This window comes from Scyliorhinus canicula, chromosome 1, assembly GCF_902713615.1.
Source record: "Scyliorhinus canicula chromosome 1, sScyCan1.1, whole genome shotgun sequence".
NCBI lineage: Eukaryota > Metazoa > Chordata > Chondrichthyes > Carcharhiniformes > Scyliorhinidae > Scyliorhinus > Scyliorhinus canicula.
The window spans coordinates 227,178,553-227,195,481 of NC_052146.1; the positions used below are offsets into that span (position 1 = coordinate 227,178,553).

At 50.2% G+C, this 16,929-nt stretch overlaps 1 protein-coding gene across 1 annotated transcript in view; it reads left to right on the forward strand.

Moving 5' to 3' along the window:
- The window catches only part of si:ch211-130h14.4, a 259,467-nt gene that overhangs the window by 79,279 nt on the left and 163,259 nt on the right, over positions 1–16,929 (forward strand). The window contains exons 7-9 of the mRNA XM_038808643.1: positions 11,339–11,437; positions 12,587–12,725; positions 14,721–14,800. Coding sequence (XP_038664571.1) covers positions 11,339–11,437; positions 12,587–12,725; positions 14,721–14,800 — 318 coding nt within the window. The remainder of the gene's footprint in view (positions 1–11,338; positions 11,438–12,586; positions 12,726–14,720; positions 14,801–16,929) is intronic.

Consider the following 16,929-nt stretch of genomic DNA (forward strand, 5'->3'; position numbering starts at 1 on the left):
CCTGTCCGAAATGGACTACCCCGTATCCTCAGACTGTGCCCCTTGGTTCTGGACTCAACCACCACCAGGAACATTCTTCTTGCATTGAGCCTATCAAGTAGTGTTAGAATTTTACAGGCTTCTATGAGATCCTCCTTCATCCTTCTGAACTGCAGTGAATACAATCCTAACTGATTCAATCTCTCCTCATATGTCAGTCCTGCCATCCCAGGAATCAGTCTGGTGAAATTCTACAGTTATTAATTGAATTTAAATACCACCAGCTGCTTTGGTGGGTATTGAAACTGTGTCCTTATAGCATTAAGCTGGGCCTCTTGATTACTAGTCCAGTGACATTACCACTATGCCACCCTATACCTAGTTATGATGTTATAGTGAAGATAACCCACTGAGAATTGAGTGCTGGTTCTCCTCAATCTATGCCACAGTCTGACTCCTGTTCGTCTGCTGAGTGCTCGCTCACACCCATCGCCTGCACGTGGTGTGCCTGGGTCGGTGAGGGTGGGGAAGGGGAGACATCCAGCACCTCTGTGCCCGGTGGCCTTTCAGGGGATTGGAGGTCGGCCCGCATTGCAGCAGAAAGTGCCAGAGGCAACAGACTTCTCGAATGTACCGTTTTTTAATGCTGTACAAATGTGTCCCCAATTACGCCTCGCCCCGCTGGTGCTGCCCCACCTTCCCCACCTGTCCCAACCCCTCTCCCCAACCCTTCCTGCCTCCTAATTGCACCCGCCCCCTTATGCCGGACCCCCCCCCCCCCCCCCCCCCCCCCCGCACCTCTTCCCCAGTGCCCTCTCAGTGATCCTCACCCTGCTTAGCCTTCCGTGCTCTACCACTGCACCTACATCTGACCCCAGGATGCACATCAAAGGTGGAGACAGCTCGCTGCCTACCATGTCCTGTGACTTTCAGTGCTCCTGGCGGGGGTCCTCTGGGGCCAGAGGGCCCTGGCCCACTTGCCGGTGGCACTTGCCCCACTGTTCCACCCAGTTCCGGGTGCTGACTCTGAGAAGCGCCGCTGTCAGGGGGTGGGTCTTGGAGGAGCTGGTGGCAGCCACTTCGTAGGGCGTCTCCGGTTTGGTATCCTGTGCCCCCCTCCTCCTGGATGATGCCCGTAGGGCCCTGGGGTTCACCTCAGGATTGAGCTCTGGCTGCCCCTCTGTCATCCGTCTCTGCCAACCATGGCGGCTCCCCAATGTCTGCTACATGGTGTTGACGCCCTCAGCGATGCTCCTCAGTGACTGGGACATGCTCGGGAGTACCTCAGCTATGCCCATCTGAGACTGGGACACCTCTCCCAGCGCCTTATCAAGGTCCGACTGGGACTGGGACATGCTGTCGAGGCACTCAGCCATGGCTGTCACTGACTGAGCTCCCCCTTGGATACCCTCATGCTGCTGACATTATGCACCAGGCTCTCCACTGCGGTCGGCACCCCAGCAGTGTTGACCTCAGTGCCACACAATACCAGCTATCTCCTGCACCCATAGCCTCTGGGACTTCTCCAATTGGCTATGGACCAAAGAGTGTCGCTGACACCCTTTCTGAAAATCACGGCTGCCCCCTATCTACTGCATCACCATCTGACTGAGACCCGGCTGGGTCCTCGAATCCAGCAGACCTCTGACTGATGTCTTGCCTGGACGTTCCTGCCTCCACCTGGTGTGCATTGGCAACTGTGAGATGTTCACCAGAATGTGCCCCAGAAACCACTCTTTCGCCCCCTGTCCAGTACTATCGCCCATTGAGGTGTGTGTCTCTGAGTTGGTGGAGGGTGGGGATGACAGCCGTACCGCGAATATGGTGGTCTCCTCAATGCTCCCCTCCGAGGTGTTCTGATGGGAGACGGGGGGAAGGAACCACCCCGGATGAGCCAGCACCGTTGGATGGAGATCCTGTGGGAGAGTGGACATATGGTCAGTGGGAGGGATGAGTTTGTCTGTCTGGCATTAACAACTCATGTGTGACAGGTCATCTGGGTGGGAGCCGGTGGATCCTCACTTCTGCAACATACGGAAACACCCACATTGGTGACAGATCTGTCCTCAGCCACCCTCACCAGCGCTGGGTGCCAGTCTTCCTGGTGACTCGCCTCAAGCTGACAGCCGCTGCCACTTCCAGGTGGCACTGGCTAAATTTGGGTGACCCTTTGAGACATCGGGGGGGGGGGGGGGGGGGGGGGGGAGAGGAAGGAATCCCATCTGATCTCAACAGCGTCCAACAGGCTGGCCTGGTCGGCATTCCCGAATCGCGGGGCTGGACTCCTCGGTGCCATTGCTGCGAGCTGTGTTGGGTTTGCTGTGCCGAATTGGTGCTGCCCGTTCCTCGTAGGGGTTGAGGACTCTGGTGTCCGGCACCCCACCACCCGTCCTGGCCCTTTTCCATCTATTGGAGTTAGGGACGGAGAGGACACATTGTGAGCTGCAGGAGTCCCTTATCGCGGGGGGAAGTGGGAGGGGGGGATGGTGCTGTTTGCAGTGGGGAGTATGGAGGGATGGGGTGTATAGGGGGAATGGGTGTATGGGGGGTGGCGTGGGCGTCACTGCTGGGCATGGGTGGGCCGGAGCACGGAATGTTGTTGGATGGGGCGGAGCTGGTGCCAACCCATCCGTGCGACCCAGTGGAGGTCGTTGATCTTCTTACGGCACTGGGTGCACGGTCCTCCTGGTCACTTTCCCCAAGCTGACAGCCGTTCTCAGCAGTTCTGACTTCCCTGTGGCTGATCCTCTGAGACCCTCGAGGGAACAGGGCACCCCATCAGGACTCCACCGCGCCCAACAGGCTGGCCAGGTTGGCATCCCCGAATCGTGGGGCTGGTATCCTTGGTGACATGGCTGCAAGCTGTGTTGGCTTTGCTCTGCATGCCCCTGCTGTTCAGGTCCCCCACCTGTCACATTCCAACCTTCCCAAGGCCCCTTATACCCGCCCTTCACCCCCTCCACCCGTCATACTCCGTCACATCCCTCTTTCATGGGCATGGCACCCCTCAGGCCCCAGTCCCTGGCAGGGATAGGGCAGAGTGGCAGCCTGGCTCCCACTCTGGCACCCAAACACCATGACACTGCCAACATGACAGTGCCCCTGCCAGCCTGGCAATGCCACCCAGGCATCTTGGCACTGCCAGAGTGACGGTGCCAGAGTGGAGTGCCTGAGTGCCAGAGGGAGAGCCAGGCTGCCACCCTGCCCTGTCCCTGACCATCCAAGGGCCTCCAATGGCCTGGCAGGCCCTCAGGTGCCGGGACGCCTGGTCCACGTTTGTGTGGACCAGTACTAATCACCTGGGTGACCTCTCACTGGGGAGCTGGTTAGATCACAGGAGGCCATTAGATCGGGCTTCCAACTCACTAATGAGATGGAGATTGCCCTAATTAGCCTCAATTAGCTTTGCTCTGTGTAACGGGAGCGCGCCGGTTCGATCACAAATTGCTTGACGCCCACACGCTTCCCGATTTGAACCTCTCTCACGATCTAACCGGCCCACGCGGATCATAGAATCATAGAATTTACAGTGCAGAACGAAGCCATTCGGCCTATCAAGTCTGCACCAGTCCTTGGAAAGAGCACTGTACTTAAGCCCATGCCTCCACCCTATCCCCAGTAACCCCACTTAACCTTTTTGGATACTAAGGGGTAATTTAGCATGGCCAATCCACCTGACCTGCACATCTTTGGACTGTGGGAGGAAACTGGAGCACCCGGAGGAAACCCACGCAGACAGGGGAAGAAAGTGCAAACTCACAGTCACCTGAGACCGGAATTGAACTCGGGTTCCTGGAGCTGTGAGACAGCAGTGCTAGCCATTGTGCCACCATTTTTTTAAAAATAATTTTTATTGAAGAGATTTTTTACATGAAAATATTTACCCCCCCTAACCATAGACTATTACAAAATATTCCCTCTTACCAAATATCCCCCCCCCCGCCCGACCCCCCACGCGCGCTGTCCCTCCCCCCCTCCCCCCCTCCCCCCCCCCAAAAACAACAAAGCAACAATTAACATCAAACATGAACTGCGAACAAATTTGTCCGCATTACAACCTTAAATAGCCCACCACACCCGTTGTTGCCACCCACCCCCCCCCTCCCCCCCCCCCCCCCCTCCCCCCCCCCCCCCCCCCCCCGGGTTGCTGCTGCTGCGACCTCTGCACCCTATCTTTGAGCCAAAAAGTCGAGGAAAGGCTGCCACCGCCTGAAGAACCCTTGTACCGACCCTCTCAGGGCGAATTTGACCCTTTCCAACTGGATAAAGCTTGCCATGTCATTAATCCAAGTTTCCACGCTTGGAGGCCTCGCGTCCTTCCACTGTATTAGTATCCTTCTTCGCGCAACTAGGGACGCAAAGGCCAGTACTCCGGCCTCTCTCGCCTCCTGTACCCCCGGCTCCACCCCAACCCCAAAAATCGCTAGTCCCCATCCTGGTTTGACCCTGGATCCCACCACCCTCGACACCGTCCTTGCCACCCCCTTCCAGAACTCCTCCAGTGCCGGACATGCCCAAAACATATGGACATGGTTCACTGGACTTCCCGAACACCTGACGCATCTGTCCTCACCCCCAAAGAACCGACTCATCCTTGTCCCCGTCATATGGGCTCTATGTAGCACCTTAAATTGAATGAGGCTAAGCCTCGCACACGAGGAGGAAGAATTAACCCTCTCCAGGGCATCAGCCCATGTCCCATCCTCTATCTGCTCTCCCAGCTCCCCCTCCCACTTGGCTTTCAGCTCCTCTACTGATGCCTCCTCAGCCTCCTGCATTACTTTGTATATGTCCGATATCCTCCCCCCTCCGACCCAGACCCCCGAGAGCACCCTATCGCTCGCCCCCCTGCTGGGGAGCAAGGGGAACCCTTCCACCTGGCGTCTAGCAAATGCCTTCACCTGCAGATGTCGAAACACGTTTCCCGGGGGGAGCCCGAATTTCTCCTCCAGCTCTCTCAGGCTCGCAAACCTCCCATCTACAAACAGATCCTTCAGCTGCCTGATGCCCACCCTGTACCAGCTCTGGAATCCCCCGTCCATGTTCCCCGGGATGAATCTATGGTTCCCTCTTAACGGTGCCTCCATCAGACCTCCCACTTCCCCCCTGTGTCGCCTCCACTGCCCCCAGATCTTGAGGGTGGCCGCCACCACCGGGCTCGTGGTATACCTCGTGGGAGGGAGCGGCCATGGCGCCGTTACTAGGGCCCCCAGGTTTACGTTGCCACAGGACGCCCTCTCCATTCGTTTCCAAGCTGCCCCCTCCCCTTCCATCATCCACTTGCGCACCATCGATACATTAGCCGCCCAGTAATACCCCGAAAGGTTGGGTAATGCCAGCCCTCCACTCTCCCTACTCCGCTCCAAGAAGACCCTCCTCACCCTTGGGGTGCCGTGCGCCCACACGTAGCTCATGATGCTGCTCGTCACCTTTTTGAAGAAGGCCCTAGGGAGGAAGATGGGCAAGCACTGGAATAAAAACAGAAACCTCGGGAGGACCGTCATTTTAACGGACTGCACTCTGCCCGCCAGCGACAGCGGCACCATGTCCCACCTTTTAAATTCCTCCTCCATCTGTTCCACCAGCCTAGTGAAGTTCAACTTGTGGAGAGTCCCCCAGTTCCTTGCCACCTGCACCCCTAAATATCTAAAACTCTTTCCTGCTCTCTTCAACGGGAGTCTCCCGATTCCCTCTTCCTGGTCCCCTGGGTGTATCACAAATACCTCACTCTTACCCAAGTTTAGCTTGTACCCCGAAAAGTCCCCGAATTCTGCTAGCAGTTCCATCACCTCCGGCATTCCCCCTTCTGGGTCTGCCACGTATAGCAGCAGGTCATCCGCGTATAGCGATACCCGGTGCTCCTCCCCGCCCCTTGTCAGCCCTCTCCACCCCCCTGAGCCCCTCAGTGCCATCGCCAACGGTTCAATTGCCAGTGCGAAGAGCAGGGGGGACAAGGGGCACCCCTGTCTGGTCCCCCGGTGGAGCCCAAAATACTCCGATCTCCTACCATTCGTCACTACACTTGCCGTCGGGGCCGAATAGAGCAGCTTCACCCATTTAATAAATCCCTCCCCAAATCCAAACCGTTCCAGCGTCTCCCACAGGTACTTCCACTCCACCCTATCAAATGCTTTCTCCGCGTCCAATGCCACCACTATCTCCGCCTCCCCCTCCACTGCCGGCATCATGATGACGTTTAGCAGTCTCCGCACGTTCGTATTAAGCTGCCGCCCTTTCACAAAACCCGTCTGGTCCTCGTGTATCACCCCTGGCACACAATCCTCTATCCTGGTAGCCAGGATCTTTGCCAGCAGCTTGGCGTCCACATTCAGGAGCGAGATAGGCCTATATGACCCACACTGCACGGGGTCCTTGTCCCGCTTCAAGATCAGAGAGATCAGTGCCTGCGACATTGTCGGGGGCAGAGCCCCCCCCCTCCCATGCCTCGTTGAAGGCTCGCACCAGCACAGGGCCCACCAGATCCGCATATTTTTTGTAAAATTCCACCAGGAACCCGTCTGGCCCCGGCGCCTTCCCCGACTGCATATGCCCAATCCCCTTGACTAGCTCCTCTAACCCTATCTGCGCCCCCAGCCCCTCTACCAGCTCCTCTTGGACCTTGGGGAACCTCAGTTTGTTCAAGAAGCCCTCCATCCCCCCTCCCCTCGTCGGCGGCTCTGACCGATACAGCTCCTTATAGAAGTCTCTGAAACCCCCATTTACTTCCGGCCCCTTCTGCACTATGTTCCCACCCCTCTCCCTCACTCCCCCAATTTCTCTAGCCGCATCCCGCTTGCGGAGCTGATGCGCCAACATCCTACTCGCCTTCTCCCCATACTCATAAATCGCGCCCTGCGCCCTTCTCCACTGTGTCTCCGCCTTTCTGGTGGTCAACAGGTCAAACTTAGCCTGCAAACTACGCCGTTCCCCCAGCAGCCCCTCCTCTGGTGCCTCCGCATATTTCCTATCTACGTCCAGAAGCTCCCCCACCAGCCTCTCCCTCTCCTGTCTCTCCCTCCTTTCTCTATGTGCCCGTATGGAGATCAGCTCCCCCCGGATCACCGCCTTCAGGGCCTCCCATACCATCCCCACCTGCACCTCCCCCGTGTCATTAATGTCCAGATATCTTTCAATGCTCTTCCGGACCCTCTTATACACCTCCTCATCCGCCAGCAACCCCACATCCAGGCGCCACAGCGGACGCTGGTCTCGCACCTCCCCCATTTCCAAATCTACCCAGTGTGGCGCGTGGTCTGAGACCACTATGGCCGAGTACTCCACTTCCCGTACTTTCGGGATCAGTCCCCTGCTCAATACAAAAAAGTCAATTCTAGAATAGACTCTGTGGACATGGGAGAAAAAGGAATACTCCCTCGCCCTCGGCCTCCCAAACCTCCAGGGGTCCACCCCTCCCATCTGCTCCATAAACCCCTTTAACACTTCTGCCGCTGCCGGCCTCCTACTCGTCCTTGAACTCGATCTGTCCAACACGGGGTCCAGCACTGTGTTGAAGTCCCCCCCCCCCATGATCAGGCCCCCTGCCTCCAGGTCCGGAATGAGGCCCAGTAGGCGCCTCATGAAGCCAGCGTCGTCCCAGTTCGGGGCATACACGTTAACCATCACCACTTTCTCCCCCTGCAGCCTACCCTTCACCATGACATATCTACCCTCTTTATCCGCCACCACCTCCGCCGCCACGAACGACACCCTCTTCCCTACCAGGATCGCCACCCCTCGGTTCTTTACGTCCAGTCCTGAGTGGAACACCTGTCCCACCCACCCCCTTCTCAGGCGGACCTGGTCCGCCACCTTCAAATGGGTCTCTTGTAGCATTGCTACATCCGCCTTCAGCCCCTTCAAATGCGAGATTACTCTCGTTCTCTTGACCGGCCCATTCAGCCCCCTCACATTCCAAGTGATCAGCCGGGTCGAAGGGCAGCCCGCCCCTTTCCCCTGCTGACTAGCCATATCCTGTCACCTGCTCACCCCGAGTCAGCCCTCCCTTTCTGACCCGCTCCCCATGGCGATGGCGCCCCCCCCCCCCCCCCCCCCCCCCCCACCCCTCCAGTCCTCAACTTCTCCTCCCTGGCCTTTTCAGCAGCAACCCGGTGGCCCCCCCTTCCCCCCTCCCCCTCCCCCCCCCCCCCCACCACCCCCTCCCCCCCCAGGCTAGGACCCTTCCTAGCCGCGATGCACCCTCCATAGTACTTCCGTAAGTCAGCTGGTTTACGCTGACCCGGCTGCCCCTGCCACACTCCGGCTCCTCCCGGCATGGGGGACGTCCCCCCCCCTTACCACCCCTCCTTGACCCCGCTCCAGCGCGGGAAAGGGAGCCATTGCTGACCACGCCCCTTACTCCCACCCCCCTCCCTCCTCTGCCCCGTGCGCGGGAAACCAGAGGAAAGCCCGTGCTTTCGCCCTGCCCCTCCCCGCCCCTCCATCTTCAGTTCCACCCCCGTCCCCGATCTCACACCGATAAATACAAAACAACCACAAACCCCACAAGAAACACATACCCCCGGCACTCCCCCCCCCCACCCCGCCCTCCCAACATAACATTATAAATAACAGGAAAAAGAGAGAAAAAAAAAAAAACTGGTATAGAGAACAAAAGAGGTCCAAAAATACGGCCAAGTGAAAATCCAACCAAAAGAAAGCCACGTGTCCAGCTTAAAGTACCAGAGCGGCAACGACCGCCAAGTATCCCCTGGTTCTAGTTCGAGTCCAGCTTTTCTTCCTGGACAAAGGCCCACGCCTCCTCCGGGGACTCGAAATAGTGGTGCTGGTCCTTGTAGGTCACCCACAAGCGCGCTGGCTGCAGCATCCCGAATCTGATTCTCTTGGCATGCAGCACCGCCTTCGTCCGGTTGAACCGGGCCCGCCGCTTTGCCACCTCCGCACTCCAGTCCTGAAAGATCCTCACCGTCGAGTTCTCCCATTTGCTGCTCCTCTCTCTCTTGGCCCACCTCAGCACCCTCTCCCGGTCACTGAATCGCTGGAACTGAACCAGCACCGCCCTCGGGGGTTCGTTTGCTCTTGGCTTCCTGGCCATTACTCTGTAGGCCTCCTCCAATTCCAGGGGCGAAGGGACGGCCCCTGCCCCCATCAGTGAGCCCAGCATTTCTGCCACATACCCCTGGAGGTCCGACCCCTCCAGCCCTTCTGCCAGGCCCAGGATCCTCAGGTTTTTCCGCCTCATGCGGGTATCCATCTCCTCCAATCGGTTTTGCCATCTCAGGTGGAGTGCCTCGTGCACCTCCACCTTTCCCACGAGGACCGTGGCCTCCTCCTCCCTCACAGTCATCTCCTGCTGCAGCTCCCGAATTGACGCCTCTTGGGTCGCCTGTGCCCCCATCAGCCTGGTGGTCGTCGCGTTCATCGACTCCAGCAGCTCCACTTTCAGCTCCGTGAAGAAGCGCAGGAGAGCGGCCTGCTGCTCCTCCGCCCATTTCCTCCAGTCCTCGGGTGCGCCGCCGGCCGCCATTTTGGATTTCTTCCCCCGCTTTTTTCGGGGAGCTGCTACCGCTTTTTTTCCTGCCCCACTTCGGGTGACGACCATAAATTTTTCGGGGTTCACCTCTGGGAACCTTCCCCCACCGGGAATTGCCATTCCAGCGCCGTTCGGGGCCCTCCAATCGGCCCGAAAACACCTTCCTAACAGGAGCAGCCAAACGTGCGACTTAGCTGGTCATAGCCGCAACCGGAAGTCGCCATTGTGCCACCATGTCTGCACAGTGGTCAGCTCTCCTCGCCGGGTGCAACATGCCGTTAAATTGTGTCCTTAATCTGAGGATTACTACACGTCAAGCGAGTTCAAGGGCCTTCATGAATAGCCTCAGCTGGCATGGGAATTGATCCCATGCTGTTGGTCTTCCTCTGCATCACAAACCAGCTGTCCAACCAAACAGCGTTAGAGGCCCAAATACTTTTAGCTCTTTAACCTGGTGTTAACATGAAAAAGCTCAACTTTTTTCTGTTAGTCACTACCATTTTGTTATCACTGGAGGGCAGCAGATAGTCCCCTCTTCCCAAGTTATTGTAATGCACTCCTTTGACACTATAGTGCATCCTGTCATGCTCAAATGCGCATAGAACACAGACTACGTCTGAGGTGCAATACACAACTCCAGAATCAAAGGCACGACTGTTTTTTAAAAATCTTTTAAGAGACAACCTGTAAAAAACTTGATGCTGGAATGCTTTGTTTAATGCATGAAGTAGTATGCGGAATGAAAAAAAGAACAGGCTTTCATGGAGAAGTATCCAAAAACCAATCTTTTGTCAAGGGCCACCATTTTAGCAAATTGATTAAAAGATTCTAATGACAACATAAAAAGATCATCAAATTGTTGTCAATTCAAATGAGAGACAATTTTAAAATGGTAAACCTGCAATGTTTAATGATTTGAGAACTGTTCTCGAAGAATCATTACAGTGCTACTACCGAGCATATGGAAATCAGCCTATACAGCAACAACCCTTCAGCACAAACAGAATCCATTTTTTTTAGATGATTTGAAATAGGGGGCGGCACGGTGCGTAGTGGTTAGCACTGCTGCCTCACGGTGCCGAGTACCTGGGTGCGATCCTGGCCCTGGGTCACTGGTCATGTGGAGTTTTTCCATTGTATGCGTGGGTCTCACCCTCACAACCCAAAAATGTGCAGTGTAGATGGATTGGCCACAGTAACACAGTAAATTGCCCCTTATTTGGGAAAGAAATGATTATTTGAAATGATGAGCACAATGCAAATGCAGGTAAACTATTTAAAAAGTTAAGATAAAAATAAAGATTTCAAACCCATTGTTAAAAATATTAGAATTACGCCTGATGAATTGGTCATCAAACCACAATAATGCATCTTCATCAGTATAAATAAGTAAAGATTGGAGAGAAAATAAACAATGTATCTAATTTCTAAAAAGGGGGAGACATGCGCTTTGCATAAATGACTTCAGAGAAGTCCGAGGACATTACCGAATCTTCATTTCCCTTTTTCTTGTAAGAAGCAGAGTTGTTTAGCAGCCAGTAATTGCTGCTTATTATGGCACACAATGAAAAGAAGGCAGAGAAGGACTACAAACGGTTTTATAGGCTTGTCAGCAGGGATCTTTGGTACAAATTGCTGGATAAATGAAAGAGCCTGTTGTTTCCTCCGTTAAAACAGTGAGTTATGTGAAAGAAGGAGAGGTGGAGCAGCATCAGCAGGCAGGGTTAAGGTTACCTGCTGGGTCCTAATTGGTGGCCAGTGTTGTTAATGGCTTCCTGTGGCTGAGTGTTTACATGTCATTTGCTCGGTGCTTTGTATCTCAGCTACTAGAACTACTGACAAGTTCTTCAATCTGTCCTTTTTTTATAGAATACTACAAGACGGTTATTTGGTCAGCAGTCAGAATTCCCCCAGCTCTGTCATGAAATCAAATATCTCAAGACCATTCCAAAGTCACATTTTTACATGGTATGATTACTAAATCCTTTGCTTTATGCTGTCTTACCAAAAGCCTCAAATCTATTCTGACGATTGTTATTCAAATGTCATCACAGTCACAAAGGACAGTTTTAGCCCCATTACTATCCAAACAAATTTTTCTGTTAAATTCTTCTTTAAATTATTTCCTTACTGACAGATTTCAGGCAAAATCAAAAGTGTCTTTTATTTTTTATGGAATTCCGAAATGTCCGAATCATCTTGTTTCCCCCCTCTCTCAGCTACTTTCCACCTACCACAGCAAATGAAGAATCAGTTAAATGGACAGCACTTAAATAAATGAAACAACCCTGACCACTGACGATATATGAAGAGAAAAGAGTTACTTATTACTGTCAGTATTATAAATACAGAGATACAATGAACAACACCTAAATCACCTTGATCTATACATGGCTGATCCAGGCCTTAATTGGCATTTACCAACTAGTAAATGTCACACCAATATCAGGAGAGCTCAGTTTTAGAGTGGAGTAAAGGCTAAACATCAGTTTCAGTTCCAAACTGCATATTAATCAGGGTTATATATTTGTCCTTAATTTTTATTCTAATACCGAACCTGTATATCCAGCTCCCTGATTGTAATTTATTTAAAACAAATTTATGGATGGTATTAAACCACATAAAACCAAGAGACTCCAGGTTCGATCTCTGGCACGTGATTGATTAACTAATCTCAGTAAACTTCAGATTGCTGGGATGTGCACCTGTGAGAACATAGGATTGAGGATGCCACCAGGTTCGACTGGAATATTCATCATTCAATATAGCGCTGCATATACCTCAGCACACATCAATGATCGAATCTGGGGACATGCATATCTGTTTGCCTCATCTGCATCCCGATTAAACTTGGCGAGTCACTCTGAAGAGGCCGAGGTGACTGGTTCTGTGTTTCAGCCATTATATTATCAGTCAAGTGATTTAGTGCAATAATATTTACAATTGCTGCATGTGCAAGAATTAAAATAGTACATGTTTTTCAAATATATTTAAAAAGCCAACAGTGAACACTTGAATATTTTCAACATGCAAAAGTATTGCACCAAAATGTATGAGATTTATACTTGGAACTTTGATGTTATTTTGTGTTAAAACCTGTTCTTAAAACTCTCTCAGATTGTAGAAATGCAGGACCAACTGACTAAGAGTGGAATTTTGAAAAACCGAGAAGATTATGAAGAATTCTGGCGTCTGTTAAAACAAACTCCTCGAGCTATGCAGTTTGAAACAAAACTCCAGGACGTAAAGTTAAAAAGTTTAGTTGTATTACCTGAGCAATGTATATCACTTTAAATACCCAAGTCCAGGAGAGGCTACTCTTTTTCAATAAACTTTTATTCTGTATAGAAAATATAGGTACATTATTAATTTAGCTCAACATTTTATAGAATATCAATTTTATTGTCAGAAGGATGTGAATTCAAGTCCCACATCCATCCATACTTCCTTCTCTTACCCTCCAGTTAATTGCCTTACTTTTTGGGATGAGTTACTTCAAAGGTTTTTGTCCTTGAATAACTCTAGAAATATCTGGGGCTGAGAGCTTTGTGATCAGCCTAAAAACTATACAGGATTTTTTCCCTATTCTTTCATGGGATGTGGTATTGCTGCCAAGGCCAGAATGTTTTGCCCATCCCATGTCAGCGTGGATTTCTTCCGGGTGCTCCAGTTTCCTCCCACAAATACCGAAAGATGTGCTTGTTAGGTATTCTGAATTCTTCCTCAGTGTACCCGAACAGGCGCCGGAGTGTGGTGACAAGGAGATTTTCACAGTAACTTCATTGCAGTGTTAATGTAAGCCTACTTGTGACACTGACGAAGATTATTATTATTATTAATTGCCCTTGAACTGGTGAATGGCTAGACCATTTCAGAGGGCAGTTAAGGATCCCATGTAGGCCAGACCTGGTAAGGATGGCAGATTTCCTTCCCTAAAGGACATTAGTACCAGATGGGTTTTGCCAACAATTGTTGATAGTTGTTGCCGTCTTGAAGACTAGCTTTATGTCCAGATTTATTGACTAAATTGAAATTCTATCGGGTGCCATGCCTGGGCCTCTGGGTTACCAGGCTAGTGACATTACCACAATGCCACACTATCCCCTATGCATGGATGCATGAGATCCCAGAAAATACCAACCAGTGTCACTGCTGAAGGTTATGTGGGTAGGTGCATAGATATAGAGGGCTTCAATGAGATCAGCATTGAGACACCCTGTCCATCAATAGTTTCTGGATTTCACTCACTCACTATTTCTGTCTTCAAACTTGAACAATAGTTCATCAATGTTCCTTGCCAACACTATCCTACCTACGTTACCCATTATTCCACCAGGAAATCCCTGCCTTTAACTTGGGGGCCCCTCCCTCATATTTTCTCCTCTCTATTCCCTGTTTAAAACTGTAAGTATTCAGATAATTGTTACATACAAGCCCTATGTAACATTAGTTTTCTCTGTGTCCCCTCATGTGCTCATTTTAGCTGCCACCCTGGCCTGAGCGCATCTATTTCCACTTTTTTCCATTCCAATTTACATATTTTCTCTTTATCCTAGTTAGATCCCTCTCAGCTCTCATCTTGCCTTCTATTTCTCCCCTCTTGTCTATTCTGCCCTTCTCAATTGATTCAGACTTCCTACTCCCCTACTGCTGTCCCAGGCTTGACTTCCTCTTAGATAAATCTAGAACTGGGGCGGCACGATGGCGTAGTGTTTAGCACTGCTGCCTCACGGCACCGAGGACCCAGATTCGATCCTGGCCCTGGGTCACTGTCTGTGTGGAGTTGCACATTCTCCCCGTGTCTTTGTGGGTCTCACCCCACAACCAAAAGATGTGCAGGTTTGGTGGATTGGCCACGCTAAATTGCCCCGTAATTGGAAAAGAATAATTGGGTACTCTAAATTTACATTAAAAAAATTATCAACCTTCCTCTGTAACTTCTTCCAGCCCTTTGAGATTGCTGCACTCCTCCAATTTAAACCTCTTGAGCATCCTCTTTCGTGGCAATGCCTTCAGTTACCTAGCTCCTAAGGCTTGAAATTCCTTTCTACATCCCTTTTTCCCTACTCTAAGATGTTCCTTAAAACCTACCTCTTTAACCAAGCATTTGGTCATCTCCCCTGATACCTCCATATGTGGTTGAGCATCAGATTTTGTTTGATAACATTCTTGTGAAATGTTTCAGGATGTTCTATTTTGGTAAAGGCGCTATATAAAAGTTATTGTTGAAATTCTATTTTTTTGCTGACAGTGAATAGGTCATCACTTCGCTTCAAAGATCCAGCAAGAAGCCCATGTGTTGCCAGAAACAAAAATAACCATCTCACAACTGTAAGCAATTTATCTTTGTATACGCAAGACAATTACTGTGACATAATTCATTATTAACACTGCTTTACATTCACTGAAATCGAATTGCTATGATTGCTTCACATATTGATGTTTGTATTATAACCTTCCAGTATTCTAAATAATTTTCTGATTAATTCTCTTGAATATACACAACAATGGTACATTGTATGTGTTGAGCCCCAAAAACTCAATTCTTCTTGCCCCTGCCAATTTATTTGGATACTTTCCCCTTGCTTTGCTCTCTTTCACAAGGTGTAGTTCTACAAGTGCCCAAGTGGTTTTATTTACATGTGAGCTTTGACACTCACTATCAGCAGGATATTCATCGTGAGAGGGAAACACAGCTGATCCTTCACTCCTTCAATGTCCACACATGCGCATTTTCAGCAGGGGTCAGGAGTTGATGGATGGTGGTCAGGAATGGGAACCCTGGCTGTTTTCTCCCCACTGTTGGATAACAATAAAGAATGGGAAGCCTGGATATTTTTTCTTTCCTGTTCCATGTTCAGGGTATTTTTTGCTAATTGTAGAGACTTTGGGGTCTTCCTGACATACATGCTGCCGCTATGCGCTAAGTAAAACTCATTGAGCTATCTGGGGAGCCATCTCCATTGTTTCTTTATGATCTTTGGGCTGATAGTTTATTAAGAAGATTGATGCCAGTCAAAGGAACATACCCTTTGAAATGCACAAATATTCATTGCTAGTACAACCTCTTATTTCAGAGAAATATTCAAGCTTGCATCGGAATGTAAGGAAAGATACAAAACTTGGTGAAATACAGTAGCTGCCTTTAATCCTCTCCAGTGTGCTCTATTTATATTGACTTTTACTACTTTATCTGGTTTTTATATCCCTACCTTATAGGGATTTTCTATCTTAATATTTCCTGGGTAAAATATTCAGCTAAGTAAGTCAGAACTGTTTGAAATCTCTATGAGTTAGAGTCGTGGGGTGGAATTTTCCTATTTTTTGGCAGAGTGGCACAGCAAGCAGGAAAAACGGCATTAAAGCCATCGGCCCCAACAGTGTCTTTCTATGCCATGATGTTGGGCACATAGTAAATAAAAGTTGAGGGGGGTGGGTCCCACGGTGTCATGCTGGTGGGAGTCCGCCCCACCAGCAACTTAGTTTTTAAAAGTGTCGGGGGCATGGCCCTCTCCCCCTGAGCGATGCGCTCACATTAACTCCTTTGGTGGGTTGTGTTTGCCAGGTGCACGCCCTGGGGAACCTGTCACAATTCATAACTGTGTGAGGGCATCCAATGTGAATGGATTATGTAAGGGGATGGAGGGCAGTCAAAACACATTTTCCAGTTTTATTGATTTTATTTTTCTAACCATATGTAAGATGTAGTTTATATTCTTGCAGGAGTTTTTCTTGCACATTGATGTGATGGAGGAAGATAAATTTGTTTAGAAAGAGGAGTAGAAGGAAAAAATGAATTATGGAAGTCAAGGATGACTCCAGGTTTACCTCAGCCCTGGTTTTCTTGTGTACAGACCAACAGCTGTGCCCTGGAAGATGAGTTGGAGTGGGTTGGGCCCTTCACACAGTAGTGCGACCGAAACATCACTCTTCCAATCTACTAGACATGGCAATATTTCTTAGCCCAATTTGTCAAGTGATTGCTGAAGGCAGTTAAAGGTTTAATTTGCAGGGCACATTCTTTCTTTGGGTACTGCATAATCTGGAAGAAAGTCAGTGGATGTCTTGTGACATTAGACTCATCTGTTTCATCATGCTTGTTTTCTCTGCAGTCTATTCATGTACACAGGGATTTATTGTAATAAGGCAATGTAGTTAATGTAGTTAGCACAGAATTGAGATTTATAACCCTAAATTATAGCCATTAAATGATAAAAAGAGTAAAATTAACATACAAAAATGCTATTAATGCAGTGTGAATGTGAAATTTTAAAAATTATAATACGGTTACAGAAACCAATATAAACTTTTTCTCATTGGGCTTGTCATTTTGTTATCTTAATGTGAGCTTGATTTCCTCAGAATTATGCCTTCTTCCACTCTTGACTAACTTTTTAAAAGTTACCTTGTGTTGTTTCATCAAAATATCTTTTCAAATGTAATGCTATTCCTTTACACAG